This window comes from Petaurus breviceps, unplaced genomic scaffold (genome assembly GCF_028583685.1).
Source record: "Petaurus breviceps papuanus isolate PSGF00001 unplaced genomic scaffold, PetGlider_PUasm1.0 90734, whole genome shotgun sequence".
NCBI lineage: Eukaryota > Metazoa > Chordata > Mammalia > Diprotodontia > Petauridae > Petaurus > Petaurus breviceps.
In genome coordinates, this window is record NW_027187327.1 from 12,571,732 (window position 1) to 12,589,977 (window position 18,246).

General features: G+C 36.0%; 1 protein-coding gene across 1 annotated transcript in view; it reads left to right on the forward strand.

Moving 5' to 3' along the window:
* Positions 1–18,246, forward strand: part of SLC17A5 (solute carrier family 17 member 5) — a 62,211-nt gene that overhangs the window by 37,315 nt on the left and 6,650 nt on the right. The window contains exons 7-10 of the mRNA XM_069067025.1: positions 45–203; positions 4,014–4,146; positions 5,758–5,905; positions 16,708–16,798. Coding sequence (XP_068923126.1) covers positions 45–203; positions 4,014–4,146; positions 5,758–5,905; positions 16,708–16,798 — 531 coding nt within the window. The remainder of the gene's footprint in view (positions 1–44; positions 204–4,013; positions 4,147–5,757; positions 5,906–16,707; positions 16,799–18,246) is intronic.

Consider the following 18,246-nt stretch of genomic DNA (forward strand, 5'->3'; position numbering starts at 1 on the left):
TATAAAAAATAAATCTTTTTCTTAATCTCACCTGTTTTCTTCAGCTTACTGCACAGAAGTCTGTACCATGGATATCCATGCTGAAATCGCTACCACTTTGGTCTATTGTTGTGGCACATTTTTCTTACAACTGGACTTTCTATACTTTATTAACATTATTGCCTACATATATGAAAGAGATACTAAGATTTGATGCTCAAGAGGTAAGAGAAAAAAATCTAATTCATTTCTTATGTATTTTTGTAGCTATGTTTGTAGATACACATAACATTATTTGTGCATTTCTCTGAGATTTTTCAATATTGCAACTTTTGTTTTATTGGGATTTATAGCATCTTTACTTTTTCCCCCTGTGGTCTTTCTATTTCCTTCTTAGCTATTAAACCTCCAACAAGTATTTATTCTGTTATTTACAAGGTACTGTGAAGGACATAAAGAAGCATAAGATAATACGCAACACACAAATAGTCATTGGGAAAGTTATAAAAAATCATAAGATCATAGGATTTAGAGCTCAAAAGGACTTTAAAGATCTAGGCTGACTTCCCAGCTTTACAAATGGGGAAACTAAGACCCAGGACCATGGAATACAGTGGAACTAGGATTTAAACCCTAGTCCTCTGATTCCAAATTCAGTATTCCTTCTATAGGATACTGCCTGTAATTGCTATAATTTTTCCATAAAGCCTCTCTCCACACCCTACTCTGCCCCCCACCTCCAGTGCCGAATGTGATCATGTCCTCAGAATGTATAGCATAACAATGGCAAATATACAGAACCAGTTTAAAATATTAAGGGAGAATTTAATTTGTGATTTACATTAGCCATTGTAAAAGAAATTTCTGTTCAAGCATGTCTTGGACTAGTTAAACTCCAGAGTCCCTTCCAGTTCTCAGATTCTGTGAAAAAAAAAATGGAAATATATCTGTTTGAAAAACTAGTCTGGGGGTAGCTAGGTGGCTCAGTGAATAGAGCACCAGCCCTGGAGTCAGGAGAAGCTGAGTTCAAATCCAGTCTCAGACATTTGACACTTAACTAGCTATGTTATTTTGGGCAAGTCACTTAACCCCAATTGCCTTGCCTTCCCCCCTCCAAAAAAAAAAAAAAAAGAATATAAACTCCTTTGAAAAATCTTAAGAATGATGAATGATTAAGAGCAATATTGTTTTTAGAAAACTAAGAAGAAATGGAGAGAAAAACTATTTTGGCCAATACCTTTAACCAAGTAATACTAAGGGCACTTAAGACTGGAAATAGAAGGATAATGAACAGATTAAAAAATTAAAAAGATAATAAAGTATGGAAAAAAACCTTAGTTCTTGCTAATGCATAAAAGAGAAGGGGTGGAAGTAGGGCTGAGAAAACATCAGTTAACTACCTACCTATTTACCTACTCATATTCATTCAAAATAATGAGTGCACTATACATGAATCTTCCCAATTTTTCTTCCACTTCTCTTACTTGATTTTCAAAATCCTTCTTGAGCTCCTCCATGGCCTGCGATCAATTCATATTTTTCTTGGAAGTTTTTGATGCAGGAGTTTTGACTTTGTTGTTGCCTTCTGGTTCCATGTTTTGATCCTCTTTGTCCCCAAAAAAAGATTCTATGGTCTGATTGTGCTTCCTCTGTTTGCTCATCTTGCCAGCCAATTACTTGACTTTTGAGCTCTTTGCCACAGTAGAACTCTACTTCCAGATTGGAGAGAGCTGTTTCCCAAATTGCTGGAGTTTTGCCCAGCTGTTGTAAGAAACTGTTGTCGGAGCTATGAGGAGGGCACCCTCAAGCTCTGGCATACTGGCGTTTCTCACCCTAGGACCACCACCCAAGACTGCGACCCAGATCCAAGTAGGTCAAAGCAAAAGAGATTGCCCTATGAAAAGTTGCTTGGTCCCCCTATGATCTGCAGGCCAGGAGCTCTGGAGGCAGCCACGTGGCAGAGTTGCAGCCTTGTGCTGCTGCCACCTCTCGCCCCAGGGGCAGGGGCTGGACAGTGCTCCTTTCTAATAGAGTTCCCTATTGATGGTTTGCTTTCTCTTTGGCGTTTATGGGTTGAGAATTCTAGAAAATGTCACAGCTGCTGGTGATTCACTCTCCTAAAGTCTACTCCGGCCAGTCTGGGCCAGGAGTCTGGGCCAGTGGGGCTGCGCTCAGCTCCCAGACCCTTCCTGTCTGCCTGCCAGGCTACCTTCAGTGGGAGATTTGTTTCTCTCTGTCACTTTGTGGGTTCTGTAGCTCTAAAATTTGTTTCCACCGTACGTAAATCAAGGGTGTCCATGATAAGGATAATAGTTAGAAACAAGCACACCTCTATAAATGGTAGTCAACATCTTTACCATTTCATAGTTGACTGAAAAGTGTAGAGTATAAGATGGTTATTAATTTGTTATGAAAAATTATTTGCTTCAATAGACCAAAACACCGCCTTATAGTCTTTTTCAGTAGTGTGTCCTGTCTAAAGGTTAAAAACATCAAGAGTCCTTGAAACATAAAACAGAAACGATCCTGCTCAACAACCCTTCTAATCATAAACATAAAGAGGGACGAAAGAGAGAATTATATGCTCATCAAAAGTATTTGCCATTGTCATAGAGAAGAGCTGGCACAGAATCCCAGTTGAAGAAGGATTCTCTGTGAATGGTGAGGTCTTTCAGATGTGTCTATTTGTAGATGAAATGCTTATTGCATCAAAGCCTTCTGGGAGAGATTTCAAAAAATTTTTTGGCCTGACCACATACACAGACTGTGGGATGAAGAATTTTTATTGTCCAGATTACAATGTTCATTTGATGGACAATAAATTGAACCTAGAGTTGAACAGGAAGTTCTTTTGATGAAACCATGCTTCTCATGAAAACAAAGATTTATCTTTTTAATATCAAGAGTCTAACAATGCTGACCTATGACAGAAAACAGAAATGTATAACCATCTCTGAAGAATTAAATATGAGCATCACAGAAGGTAGTGGAAGAGTACATGATGGGTATGAGTGGAATACAACATATATCCAGTAAGGAACTTCAAAGAACAATAAAAGATGTCATCATGGAATCGCATGATAGAGAAAATGGTTCTGTAGCAAAGATGAGAAATGACAAATAGCCAGAGTATGCCAGTGTTACCTTCTCAATGTTAGGAGAAAGCAAGGAAGACGTCTATCACACTGGCTGAACACTCTGTGATGGACTTATGTGAGGATACAGGCAAGAACAGCACAAAATGGTTAGGCCTGGATGAGGCTGTAATCTGTATCATTAGACAGGGTTTCCAAATGATAGATCATGGATCCACTCAAGCATTTCACAGCCATCTTCTCACGTGATCTGTACAAGATCTCTGTAAGGTAAGCAAGATAGGTGGTATTACCCACATTTTTCAGATGAAGAAACTGAGGTTCAGGAAAACAAATCTAGTAAATGGTAAAGTCAAGATTAGGACTCAGGTATTCTAATTCCTAATCTAATATTCTATCTGCTATATCATATTGCTTCTCACATTGTGCTACATAGGCCAATATATGTTGTTAGAGTTGAGAGGAAAGTATCATGAAAGAAAAAATTTGATAATTTATATTCATACTATGATTTTAGATTTGCCTAACAACTTCCTGACATCCCTTTAAAGCATGTGTTGTAAGTGTAATTCTTATCTTAAAAAGAAATAATAAATGATATTTTTGAAACTGGTAAATCCTAGAAAGAGCTAGTGAACACTGGTTTTGTGGTATGACAAGGAAGAGCATTGAACAAGGTGAATAACTTCCCACTCTCACCCAGGTCTTATTCCACTGAAGCTGCTTCACATCTAGCCCAGTTTAGGGGCTTTGCATCTACTTATAAAAAGCCCTGGTGTCTTATACCAAATCAAACGATTTTCTTACCGACAAAAACTACTTCCAATTTCCTACTTCTACAAAAGATAGACATTGAACGTAAATCTCTCTGTGTGTCTAGTTATACTTAATTTTAGTTTTTTCAATTGCCATCAATATTATTATGCTTATTTTTTTCAGAATGGATTTTTATCTGCACTACCTTATTTTGGATGTTGGGTTTGTATGCTCTTATCTGGTCAAGCAGCTGACTACTTAAGAGTAACATGGAATTTTTCAACTGTATGGGTCCGTAGAGTATTTAGCTTAATAGGTAGGTACAGTAGTTGATTTTTTTTTAAGATCAAACAGTGTACATTAAAGAAAAAATGATGAGTTATGTTGGTCATTTCTTTCATTTTCACACAAAATGTTTTTATGTGCATTTTTGTAAAATGACATCTGTAGGGGTGGCTAGGTGGCACAGTGAGTAAAGCACTGGCCCTGGAGTCGGGAGGACCCGAGTTCGGTTCCGGCCTGAGACACTCAACACCCACACAAAAGTACTAGCCATGTAACCTTGGGCAAGTTACTTAACCCCAATTGCCCTCCAAAAGGCAAAAAAAAAAATGACATCTGTATTTCCTAAATCAACATGTTTAATATGCAGATAAAAGATTATAATATGATATACTTCATAAGTCTAGTATATATCTCTAATAATGTTAGCATTAAGCCCCTATGTTTTATAAATAAAGTCCAGCCTTTAGATTTATGTTTGCATTATATTATATTTTGTCTTGGGTTTGGGGAGGAAAGCTGTTTAAAGTGGAAACACTTTATTATGGCTATGAATCCCCTTACTGGGGGAAAAAAAAACCTTATAAAAAACTTTGCTGGAACAGAATTTACTTCATGTCATTGATCTAATTTAGCCTTTAGTTTTCATAAATGTGATTGTCTTAAATCACCCAAAATAGAGAGTTCTTTATTATCTTTTTTAATATCTCCAAACATGAAGATTCTACTACCTCTATTTCCATATGTAATTTTAGTAATTCCATTCTATATGTTTGGCAATGCAAAGGACCCCTTCTATGGTTTTAGTTCTCCTTAACAATCAAAATTTTTTTCCAATATGTATAGTTAAAGACTCTTTTATATAATCCTATTTCATCTTATTTTGTTCTTTGAGAACATGAAAAATAATTTGTCAGCATCCTCTTTATTTAAAAAATCCTATATATTCATATACATGCTATGTATATGTATGTATATGTGTATTTAGTATTTTCTATTTTTATTTAAATCATACTAACTGCCCTATTGACTTGTGAATTGTACAGTTATAAATATTGTCATTTTTGTGTATTAGTTTTTCTAACACGTGCATCAAAATTTATTTTTCATTTTTATTAATCTTGTTTTTGCAAATTTAAAATTACTACAAGAAAAATAGATTATTACTTTTCAGTTTTCTCCCTGGATTCCATATTTTTAGGCAGTTATTTTCTCCCCATAATTTTCCCACTGCATTTTGTTACATGTTAGCTTCATCATATCTAGGCATGTCATTCATAATGTGTACATTTAATATAATTGTCCCTTTAATTTACTATCAGTAATGTTACTATAACTTGGCCACTCTTGTCTCTGTCCTGTTAGTAAAACTTTTACCAGTTTTATGTAAATATTTTAAAGGATTGTAGGCTTTTAGTCACCATCAAAAGTGTGACCAGCAGATGATGAACATTTTGGCCCAGCATCATTAAAGGAATCTCTAATGATGGGCAAACTCCTGGATCTTTAGCAGAATGTAGTGTCGTACAATGCTTCTGCACTAGGGGGCAGTAACACCATGGTTCAGAATTACATGCTGTCACACTACTGTATGCAGTGCTTTCATAATTTCGCTTTCTCTTTTTTGTAAAAAATTTTATTCCAGGAATGATTGGGCCAGCAGTATTCCTAGTAGCAGCTGGATTCATTGGCTGTAATTATTATTTGGCAATTGCCTTCCTAACCATATCTACAACATTAGGAGGTTTTTGTACTTCTGGGTTTAGCATCAACCATCTGGATATTGCACCTTCGTAAGTACTAATATGAATATCAAAGCCTTGAATTTCTTAAATAATTTGGGATCAGTTTATAGGGAGATAGTATGAAGTGTGAAATAGTTTAAATTTTAAATTGGCGACTACCAGTTTTAGGCAACTGACATCAAAATTGTCCTTGGAGTTAGATGCTAGTTATGTGACCTGGATCACCTAACCTCTTTGTATCTTTTTTCTTCCTCTATAAAATAAGGATTATATGGAACATTTAATAAATTGTATTTTTAAACAATACAAATGAATTCATCTTTTTGGAGGAAAGAGAAAAAAACCCTCTTCCCTCCCTTGAATGGGCTAAGGCAGGTGTCCACATCAAAAAAGGCAATCCTACCAGTGTGTACTTTGGAGGAGAGGGGAAAAAAAAGACTTGACAATAATAAATCTTGAGTACAATAATCTTATTTTCCAATGAAGAAATTGAGGCTTAAAGAGTTTAGGTGACTTGCCCACTCTTACAGCACTAGTAAGTGTGATAGCCAGAATGCTAACCCAGGACTCCTTACTGCAAGTCTCGTGTTCTTCCCACCACACCCGCATGACCCATAGATCTTCTATTTAGACGAAACATTCTCCTTCTGGATGTGCTTCACTTTGTCACAGACCTTCCTAAAATGTGTCATATAGGGTAAAGTACCTCAGTTGTGGTCTGACTAGAGAGAATACAATAGGTTGACTGCTTTCCTCACTTTGGGATATTTTTTGTAGTAATACATCTTAGGTTCAATGTTTTTAGATACCAAATCACAGTGTTGATTTTTAGTGCATTTGTAATTTACTTGGATTCCTAGGAAATTTTTACAGCAATTTTCTAGAAACTCTGCCCTTGTCCTTATACTTGGGGAACATCTCTATGCAGATTCGTGTCTCCTTTTATACTCTGACTTCACAGTTCATCAGCCTTCTCCATATCTGTGCTTTCAGCTTCACTCTACCTCAGTCATCCACAGGTCTGATCATAACTTAAATCTCACCATCACTTATTGTAATTTCAGCCTCCTTGAGTTTGAACTCAGGAATTTTCCTCTCTCATTAATCTCTTACTCTTCTCTCTCCTTCTTTGCTACTCTCTTCTTCATAATAGACTTCATTCCCTCCATTCCTTCTTGTTCTCATTATCCATCACCTCTGCATCGGTTCTACTTTACTTTCTTTACAGTGTTGACCCTGTAGTTGACTGATAGACATCGCTGTCCCCTAATCCCTTTGTCTCCCTTGACTCTTTGTCTAGCCATAGCCACTGTTTATGACCTCAGACCTGTATCTGCCCTCATGAGCCATTTTGCCTGCTTATCCTCCTAAGCTGAGAAAAACTCTGGAAGTCATACCTCTGGGATGTTTCTGGGTCTGTGACAAATTCATTTGCTTTATTCCCCACTGGGTCCTCAGTGATAGGCTACAACATGTTTATTCTTCTTTAATTGACTCTTTCCCACCCCCTTCAGCAGCTCTTCCAAACCTCTTCTCTCTTCTAGCCCCCATAATCACAACTGGTAGCCGACGTTTAAGTAATACTTTAAAGCTAGCAAAATGCCTTAAGTGCATTATCTTAAACAGCAAAACTACCCTTTAAGATAGGTACCATATGTATTATTATGAGGGTCAGCTATTTTGAGTATCAGGATTCTTATGCTTTTCTGTATAGTATAACATGGAATTTATATCCCTTTTTTTTAACAAAAAAATAGATTAGAAATAATGGAATTCAACATATTTAAAAAGTCAAATCTTTATGAAATTATATGGGTTATTTAAACTTTGAAGGTTTAAAAATTGGAGAGAAAATAATGCTTGCTTTTGTAATTATGTAATTTAATATTTAATTTAAATCATTTTTCTAACTCAGAAGTTTTATACAAGTTTGATAATTATATATTCTTTAGCAGTTAAGATAACTATGTACACTGAGTGGATGTTTTGTTTGGTAATTAACACAAAACAAATTCATGTCTAGACAACTTCCAAATCCCTAAAGAAAAAAAGTTGTATAAAGTTTTGCTAAATTAGCAGTTAGCCAGTTTCTGCTTGTCACTATAATATTTCATGGAAAGTAAATGCAGCAGGCTAGTGAATTTAATGAAAATTTAACTCAACCCCTTATTACATATATTATTCTGAGCAAGCTTTATGGGTCTCAGTTTTCTCATCTGTAAAATGAAGTCATTGGACATGATGACCCTGATCCCTTTCAACCTAAATCTATGACCCCAAAATTCATACCTGTGTCTGTTTTTTTAATCACAAAATTAAATGTGAAATGCTTGCATTGCAGACTTCTTGAAAGCAAAGACTGCTTCATTCTTGTTTTGCTTGTATCCACAGTGCCTGGCAGAGTAGACACTCAATAAAACTTAGTGAAATTTAATTGAATCTTCCCTAGACTGTTTTATAATTTCAGAGGGAAAACAGAAACCAAAAAAAAAAAAAAAACCCCAAAATAAAACAGTAGCTATGCCTTCAAGATGCAATCCCTATAAAATAAGGAAAAATTAGTTGAAGGTAAACTTTGGCTTATAATGATGATGGAATTACAGAGAACATGAATTTCAAGAATATCCACCTTACTTGGCCTGGGGATATATTCAGAAAGATTTGGTAGGAAGGCTGTTTAAGCAGTAGAGGAGTTCTAGAAAGTAGAATTTTGTTCAAAGAAACAATTGTAAGAACCTAAGAAGAATCTGTGTTTATTATGCCAAAGATGGGAGGGGTGGGAAGAAGCATACTTGACTGAACAAAGAGCAGCATAATGACCTGAAAGAAAAATGTGAATTCTACAAAGTAGAAACTAGGCCAGTTTACAAAAAAAGAAGAAAGAAAGAAGTGCTAGGAGCTACAAGTAAGGGACAAAAATCTGTGAGAAGAAAGAAATAAGAAGCAATTCATAAAAGTGGAGAGGCATGAAAAGAAATATTTAAAGTTAAGGGAAGACTAAAGAAAAAGTCTCTTTTAACAGGAGGCACCAGCTGTAATGTATTGCTTCTGTGTTTTAAAAAAAATTCAATCTAAGATCTGATTATTAAACCAGTAAAAATCAGAGATGGAGAATAGGGCATAACAAATGAAAGCATTTTGCTTAAGGTTATTTAAGCAAATTAGATGCTAACTCCTCACGGTTAGGTGTTTCTAATAGGTAGATGCAGTTCTTTCTCCTTCACACCTTCTAGAATACATCTTACTTAAGCCTGAAATCAGAACATGCCTCCTGTGAAAAACTTCCCTAAAAATCTTAGCAGCCTAAGCCCAAGAGCCATTCTTCAGTAGATAAGTGGCCGAAGATATGAAGAGGCAGTTTTCAGTCGGTCTACCAGTTAGCAATCATCTTTTAAGTATTTAATATGTGCCAGGCATGGCTCTAAGTACTAGGGATATAAAGGACAAGGACAAGGCAACTGTCCATGACTTCAAGAGTCTTACATTCTAATAGAGGAAGATCATTTGAAGATAGATAACCAGGTATTTACAAGATATATACAGAGTAGAAGTAGGATCATTTGAGAGAAATCACTAGGATCTGGGGAGACCAAGAAAACAAGCTCTCAACAGTCATATGAGAAAGAATGCCCAAATCATTAATTTTAAGAGGAATGCACATGAAATAACTGAGGTTTCACCTCACAGCAATCAGATTAGCAAAGATAATGAGACAAAGGAAAGCAAGTGTTTGAGGGACTAATGAGGAGACAAGTATACAAATTTTGATGGAGTTGCAAGTTAATCTAATCATTCTAGAAAGCAATTTGAAATTATACCTGAAAGTTACTGAGTTCCTACCCTTTGGCCCAGCAATAACAGTGTTAATTAGGTTTATATGCTGAGGAAGGCATATACAAAAACTATTCATAGCAGCACTTTTTGTAGTAGGAAGAACTAGAAGGAAAGTGTGTGCCCATCAATTGAGAAATCATTGAATAAATTTTCATGGTGTATTAATTTAATGAAATATTATTGCTTCATAAGATTATGAATATGAAGAATTCAGAGGGGGGCGGCCAGGTAGCACAGCAAGTAAGAGCACCGGCTCCAGTGTTGAGAAGACCTGGAGATCGAATCCCGGGCTCAGACACTTAGCACCCACCCAGAAACACCTGGCCTTGTAACCTTGAGCAAGTTACTTAACCCCAATTGCTTAGGGGCGGCCAGGTGGCTCAGCGAGTAAGAGCACAGGCTCCAGTGTTGGGATGACCTGGATCAAATCCGGGCTCAGATACTCAGCACCACACCCAGAAGTAATAACTGGCTGTGTAACCTTGAGCAAGTTACTTAACCCTGATTGCTAAAAAAAAAAAAAAAAAAAAAAAAAAAGAATTCAGAGGGAGTTTAGAAGGCTTATATGAATTGGAGAGAGAAATAAGTAGAATTAGAAAAATAATGTACGCAGTGACCGCAATAATCATTGGCAAAGAAGAGGTTGATCTCCTTGGCACAGAAGAACAGAGCTCCACTTCTTCATGTTTTGATGTCTTACAAAGGACAAGGAAGTCAATTTTTTTCTTAAATTGAGATAACTCAGCAAGATAGCAGGATCTAAGATATAAGGTACATATCACTAACAAAAATAAGAAAAATTTGATAGAAAAATACCATTTATATTAGTGATAAAATATATTTGGGCATTAACCTGCCACCATGGTGGAAAGGAAAGAACACCACTTCTAGGGTCAGAGGACTTAGGTTCTCACCTTGCCTCTGATGCCTACCTGGGGGACTTTGAACAAGTCACTTCATATATTTAGTCCTCAGTTTTCTTCTGTAAAATGAAGAGGTTGGGCCAGATGGTCTCTAAGGACACTTCTGACTCCAAGCCTGTGATCCTACCAAGACACACACTCACAGACACAAAAGATGACATAAAGACATAGAGACAACTGTAAAACAATTTTAACAGAGCTGATGGATTAAATATTTGGAGACATAGCTAATCTTCATGGTTAGGTGGCTCCATTAGAGTAAAAATGGTAATACACTTCAAATTAATTTATATATTTAATTCAAAACCAATCAAAATATAAATAGTCTATTTCATATAATTAAAAAGGGGAAAATGTACGTGGATGAACAAAATAAGAGAATGAAGGGGGACTCGTACTACCATTTGTTATAATTTAAAACAGTAATTGTCAAAATTATTTGGTATTGGGTACAAAAATGAAAATTAGATCAATGGAACAGAAATAATCTAGAATCATAAATAAGGATAAATTTAAGATATTAAAATGTTAAGGAGGGGATTCATTATTCAATAAAAGGTACTAGAAAAATTTGAAAATAAATAGATGAAAAATGTGATTAGATCCACATTTCTTACCATTGCCTCACAATAAATTACACAATGGATCAGTAATCTAAATACTTAAAAAAAAAAAAAAGAGGGGGGAGCTAGGTGGCGCACTGAATAGAGCATTGACCCTGGAGTCAGGAGGACCTGAGTTCAAATCCAGCCTCAGACATTTAATACTTACTACATGTGACGTTCCGCAACTAACTTTACCACAATTGCCCTGCCTTCCCCCCTCCAAAAAGCAAAAATAAATAAATAAATGAAATCTTAAAAAAAAACTTTAAAAAAGCAATAGAATGAAAATGAAACCATGTCCACCGTAGATAGGCAAGAAAGAATTTTGTCTATTAAACAAATAAATTACATAAAAACAAACAAATAAATTTATTATATAAAAATAAAGCATTTTTACACAACAAAAAGTAGTGCATCCAAAATAAAAATAGAGATTGGGGGAAAATCTTTTTTCACAGATGTTTCTGATAAATATCTGACATTCATATCCATAAGAAACTAAGTCAAATCTGTAAGAATAAGAGCCATTCTTCGGTGGTTAAGTGATCGGAAGATAAGTACATTTTTTGAAAGACAAAACATTAATTTTCAGTAGCCATCTTAAAAAATTATTAAAGCTCTCTAGTGTAAACACAAATTAAAATATCTCAGAATTAATTTCTTATACTCGTTAAATTGAACATTTAAAATTGTATAATGTTGGCAGAGGTATGTAGAAAAGCAGGCATATATACTGCTACTGGAGCTTTGGACTGTTATATTCTTTTTATAAAGCAATATAACATTTTAGGGTAGCTTTAGAAACTTCATACTTATTGAACCACTGATCTTTTGTACCAATATTGTTCTTAAAAATTAAAAAGGCAGGGGTGGCTAGGTGGTACAGAGGACCTGAGTTCAAACCCAACCTCAAACACTTAACACTTACTAGCTGTGTGACCTTAGGCAAGTCACTTAATCCCAACTGCTCTGCCTTCTGCCTTCAAAAAGTAAAAAAAAAAATTTTAAAAGGCTTTATCTGCCAAAATATTTATATCAAAATTATTCATCATTTTAAAAAACTAGAAAATCTGTATGACTAAACAATGATGGCATGTGAGTGTATTGAAATATTATAAAAATGACAAATATGAAGAATACACAGAAGCCGAGAAAAACTTACATTGAAGAAGTGAATCATGAAAGCCAAACTAGAATAATATACTTGAGTGCCACTATACAAATAATAATAAGCTAACAAATCCTATTTAGCTGTTAAATAAATCCCTTCACAACTTGGCCCCTTCCTATCCTTCCAGTCTTCTCCTCATGCACTCTATGATTCTGCATCATTCATTGCTTTTCCTCACACATAACACTGCATCTCTTAACTCTGTGCCCTTGCACTGGCTGTCCCCTGTGCCTGTCTGCATGCCTTAATTGAACTGACCTCCCCCAATTAGTGCCTTCCCTCAAAGATTACCTTTCATCTATACTATATAGATCTTGTGGGTACACAGTCCCTTATATGTTCTCTCCCCCATTAGAAAATCTGAGCTATTGGAGACCACATTTTTGCCTCTTTGTATTTCCAGAATTTAGCATAGTGCCTAATATGTAGTAGTGATAAATATTTTATAGATGCTTACTGTTGTTGATGAAGATGATAAATTTCAGGATCTTAATATTAGAGAGAAAACGTCTCAGCTTCTCAGTAGGTATGGATAGCACTGTATGTATCAACCCATTATCTTTTCCTCTGAAAGAGAAAACCTAAGTAGATAGCATTTTCAGATACAAAAATCCTATGTGGCAAACACACTCTATATACATCAGAGACAGGATTATTATATAAACCAGACATAAAAACATGCCACGCCAGTCACAATGGGCATAGAGGCCCGTCATTAGGAGACTGGCCCCCAAGGAATGGATCTTTTTTGGTCATAGCCACTTTTCATGAGGCAGCTAGGTGGCCCCAGGGGATAAAGTACCAGACCTGGAGACAGACCTCAGACACTACTAGTTATGTGACCTCGCCAAGTCCCTTAACCCTGTTTGCCTCAGTTTTCTTATCTGTAAGATGAGCTGGAGAAGGAAATGGTGGGCCATTCCAATACCTTTGCCAAGAAAACCCCAAATGGGGTCACAAAGAGTTGGACACGACTGAACAACTCAGGAATACTGTCTACTAAGGCTTAAAGTGGTTGAAACCAGTGTTGGTGGAGGATAGTACCTAGGGCAATGAAGACCTGTCTTTTGAAACATTGAAGTATAGCTTTCTTAGGGTTAAAATTGTGTTTCTATTAATTTTAGAACTTTTTTTTTTATTATAGTTCCTCTGAATAGAAAGAGGCAGATAAAAATATATTTCCAAGTCTTTGGAAATAACAGCTAAATATGTATACCCTTCAGATAATATAAAGAATATACTGTACTTGTTCTAGGGCTGTGGAAATGACTACTTTGTTGACCAGTCTGAAGGGAATCTTAGAGAAGTTTTTTCAACTTCTGTACCACAGAATGCAAGCAAAAATCCCACAGAAGTCCTCATAATCCATTTTCTCTCACAGGAGTGCATCATGCTTTCATTGCACTTCTAGGCCAAGCAAAATATAAATACTCAATAGAGCTTCTGGGTGCTGACATTGAGAATTTCACAGCATACACTTACACTTAGTAACAGGCTCTTGTAACTTCTGGCAGCATTACAGTCATGTCCACCTATTGCCAAAATGTTAACTGTGTTTAAAAAAAAAATCCATGCTGCCAGCTTGGTTTATTTAAGATGCACTAAAAACTAGAGTGCTGAGAAGAATTTGTGCCCCATAGTTTCATTATCACACCTTAGGTGTTTTGAATATAGAAAACTATAAGATTGTCAGATGTTAACACCTGGATCTAGTCCAGCCATTTTGCTAGATTTTTCCTCCCCCACACATCTTCAAGCTAAGTAAACTTGTTTGGTTTCTTTCAGAACTTATGAAAATAATTTGTCAAGCATACCAAAATAATTCAAATTATTTAGGCTTTCAGACTAGAAAATTCTGAACACAAAGCATGTAAGGAAATAAAACTTATAATTTTAAGTGAGATACTGCTCTGGAAAAGTATGGGACAAGAAAGGATAGACTACCTTGCCTGAAAATAGATTTAATTGAACTATTGAGACAACTTACCTGAACTTAAAATTTTTCATTCAGTTCTACAAAATTGTAAGTTTCATGGGGGTAGAAACAGTGAAGTATATATTTTTAAACAAATTTTTATTGCCTACATTTCCCCCTTTCCCTATTCCGACCTTCCTCTAGTCATTTTGTATAACAAGGATTATTTTTTAAAGAAAAAAAAAAGGGGCGGCTAGGTGGCGCAGTGAGTAGCATGCTGGCCTAAGTCAGAAAGACCTGAGTTCAGATGCGGCCTCCGACACTTAGCACAGACACACACACACACACACACACACACACACACACACACACACACGCCATGTGACCTTGGGCAAGTTACTTAACCCCAACTGCACTCCAAAAAAGCAAAAAAAAAAAAAAAGGCAGCAAAATTTATCAATACATTGTAAATACAATGCCTCCCAATTACCTAATGAATTCCTATATTAGTATACTTTTAAGTGACAGCTATATAAATAGTACTACATCAAATGATCAGTTTTTCTCACCAGCCATAATGCATTGATACTCATACTTTTTCAAAGAAATTTTAGCCCAGTGCATCTCTACGTCAATAATAAATTAAAAACAAAATCTTCCATAGCTTATCTAGTGATATTTACAACACCGTGGTATTGTTCCCCTGCCATCCCCCTTCCCCCCAAAAAGACAAAGTTTATTTTCCTAATTTGTTAATAGAATGACAAATAAAAGTATGATTATACAAGCCTTAAACATTCCTCCAAAGAGCCCCAGAGTTTCAGGGGGAGGCTAGAGGTGGGTAAAACATCTTTGGATTGCTCATAGTAGCTTGAAGTAAGAGGAGAATAAAAAATAACAGAAGAGTCAAGTGCTAAGTGTGGAACTGACTCCTAGTGCAATATGAGACTTCAGAGAAGAGAAAAATCACTATGAAGTGCTGTGATTGGAAAAGACTTCCCTGAAAAGGGTAGTAGCTGGGGCCTTGAAGGATAGTTAGGATTTAGGTAAGCAGAAAGGGAGGTTGAAGGGTAGTCCAGGCAGGACAGAAATAGTACCATGACTGAAATGAGTATGGTGTGTGTCAGGGTACTTGCTTAAAGAGAGCTGAGGCACTTGGAAGGGAGATTGGATAGAATAAATGAATTCAGGTAGTGAAGATCTTCGAAAACCACACAGTTTAGAGTGGATGCCCTGGAGAGCTATTAGGAGTTTTTTTGCCTAGGACAGTGACAAAATATTTATTATTAGTAACCCAAATTACAATTTAATTAAATGCCCAAACCAACATCCTAATGATGACAAATGTATAAAAAAATCGTGTTTAGTAACTTCAGAAGAATACTAGGGAGAATCTCTTTATATAGATTGTGACTTAGAAGCAAAATCAGGAAGTTGCTTGAGATGCCAAGAAGTTGAACAGCTTGCCCAGTCATGCAGTTAACAAGTAAAAGAGACAGGATATGAACCTAGCTCTTGCTGGCCCTAAGTCACTCTGTCTACTCCACCACTGAGCACTTTGAGTCTTGTTTTAAAAGTATCATTTTAATAGCATTTTTGTCATTGTTTAGTTGTTTTTCAGTCATGACTGACTCTTTGTTGACTCCATTTCAGGCTTAATTGGCAAAACTACTGAAGTAGTTTGCCATTTCTTTCTCCAGCTCATTTTACAGAAGAGGAAACTGAGGGAAACAGGGTGAAGTAACTTGCCCAGGGTTACACAGCTAATAAATATCTGAGGCCTAATTTAAACTCAGTTTTCTTCCTGACTGCAGACCAGGCACTTTATCCACTGCACCACATAGCTGTCCTTTTATAGTATAATTTTCTTAGATTGTATTAGAATATTAATTGATTGTGTTGCTTGGTTTTGATGAACTTGTTTTTCTTTCCTGTTCGTCATTATAAGATGGCTCTCTGATAGGAGAGAAGGAAGGGAGATACAGTTGTCAAATATAAGTGATTTTTAAATTATATTAATAAATTAATTTTTACACAGTGAATAAGAGCACCGGCCCCAGAGTTGGGATGACCTGGGATCAAATCCGGGCTCACATACTTAGCACCACACCCAGAAATAACTGGCCGTGTAACCTTGAGCAAGTTACTTAACCCCAATTGCTTAAGAAAATAATTAATTAATTAATTTTTAGTGCTATTGACTATAAAAATAGAAATGAATGTTTCACCTAAATATTAAACCCTACTCCCCACAAGCATGTTTCCCTCCATATTATCTCAGCCAGTAAAGTATCTCATATTCACAATTTAATGAGATTATAGTTCATAGCTATAACAAAAAAGCAAAATGACACAAAGTATCATCAAGAACTAATAAACTACTATGGAAATTGTTTGTACAGGTATGCTGGTATCCTCCTAGGCATCACAAATTCATTTGGTACTATTCCAGGAATGATTGGACCAGTCATTGCTAAAAGTCTAACACCTAATGTAAGTAAATATTTTGTTACATAAAACATTACAAGCAGTTCAAAGTTGAATATATTGTGATTACAATGTATTTTGAGTACATTCTTCAATATTATTGCTTATGAAATTCATTTTTATTGTACATTTATAATTTAATTGCTTTCTATGTAAGTAGTAGGTTTGTGCCTGAAAACCGCCATATAGTTACATTTGTATGACATTTGTGATATCTGAATTATTTCTGTTAGTCAACATTCAGCCAATGTTTATTAAACACCTTCAGGATGAAGGGTACTATGCAAGACATGGAACTTAGATAAGATAAAATCTCTGCCTTCATGGAGCTAATAGTCTAGTGGGAGATATGATACATATACATATAACTATAAAATAATACATAAGTGTGTTAGAGAATTGCAAAACAAAATTTTCTGGGGTGTCCAAAGAGAGAAGATCATTAACTACTGGGAAAGCGAAAAAGGCTGTATTTGAATTGGGCTTTAAAGTATGACTAGGAATTCAGCAGGCAAAGAGTTAGGAAGAAAGGTGTTCTAAAGATAGGAGAAAACATGAACAAAGGCAGCAACAGACAATTTTTAAGTTTTATTGATCTGTTTTAGCTTTATATTATAAACATTTACAGATTATCCCCTCTCTTTGAGAGCTTTCTTGTGTCAAAGTAAAATAATTTAATAGAACTAATAATACAGTGACTTCATCTGAAAATTCATGCAGCATTTCACATCTGTAGCACCCACACACATATACCTCTGTTTAAAAAAAACAAAAAACAAAAATGAGGAGCTGAGGTTAATTGACCTATCCAAGGTCACACCAGAGTTAAACTAAAGTTCAGTAAGCTAACATTGGAGTCCTCTGACTCCAAGCCTTCATTCTTTCAGTAGTACTATTGTTAAGAAGAGTGTTTGTTTGACAAACCCATCAGTTCCAATTAATGTAAATAAAAAGCTGTTTTTACCACCTTCTGTTCTTACCAGGTAAGAACACCTCTTTGAGTTGCAGAATCAATTAATCAGTCATATAATATAATTATTATAATCAAATAATTAGTCATAAAACATGTGTGAACAATCCTAGTGATCTATACTCAATCACTGGGCTCAGTCCCAACCACCTTGCTGCTATGGGTCCTAGGTATAAGGGTCTGGTTCCTCAAAGCTTCACGCTGGACGCAGTTGCTAGAATGCTTTTTCTTCAGGAACCTTCCAGGCCCAGAAGTGTGTCTAATTCTTTTAACCAATCTCAGTACACTTCCTTGTCTGATTTCATCCAGTGGCCAAGAACTTTGTTTCTGGACCCTATTTTATATTTTTGCATGGATTGGGGAAGGTGGAAGCCGGAGCTGGGGGGGGGGGGGGCGGGGGGGGTGGGGGGGGGGGGGGGGGGCCGCGGCACTCCTCGCTGTCGCCTCCGGTCGATGTGATTGCCAGTGCGTTGTCTGGCGTTGT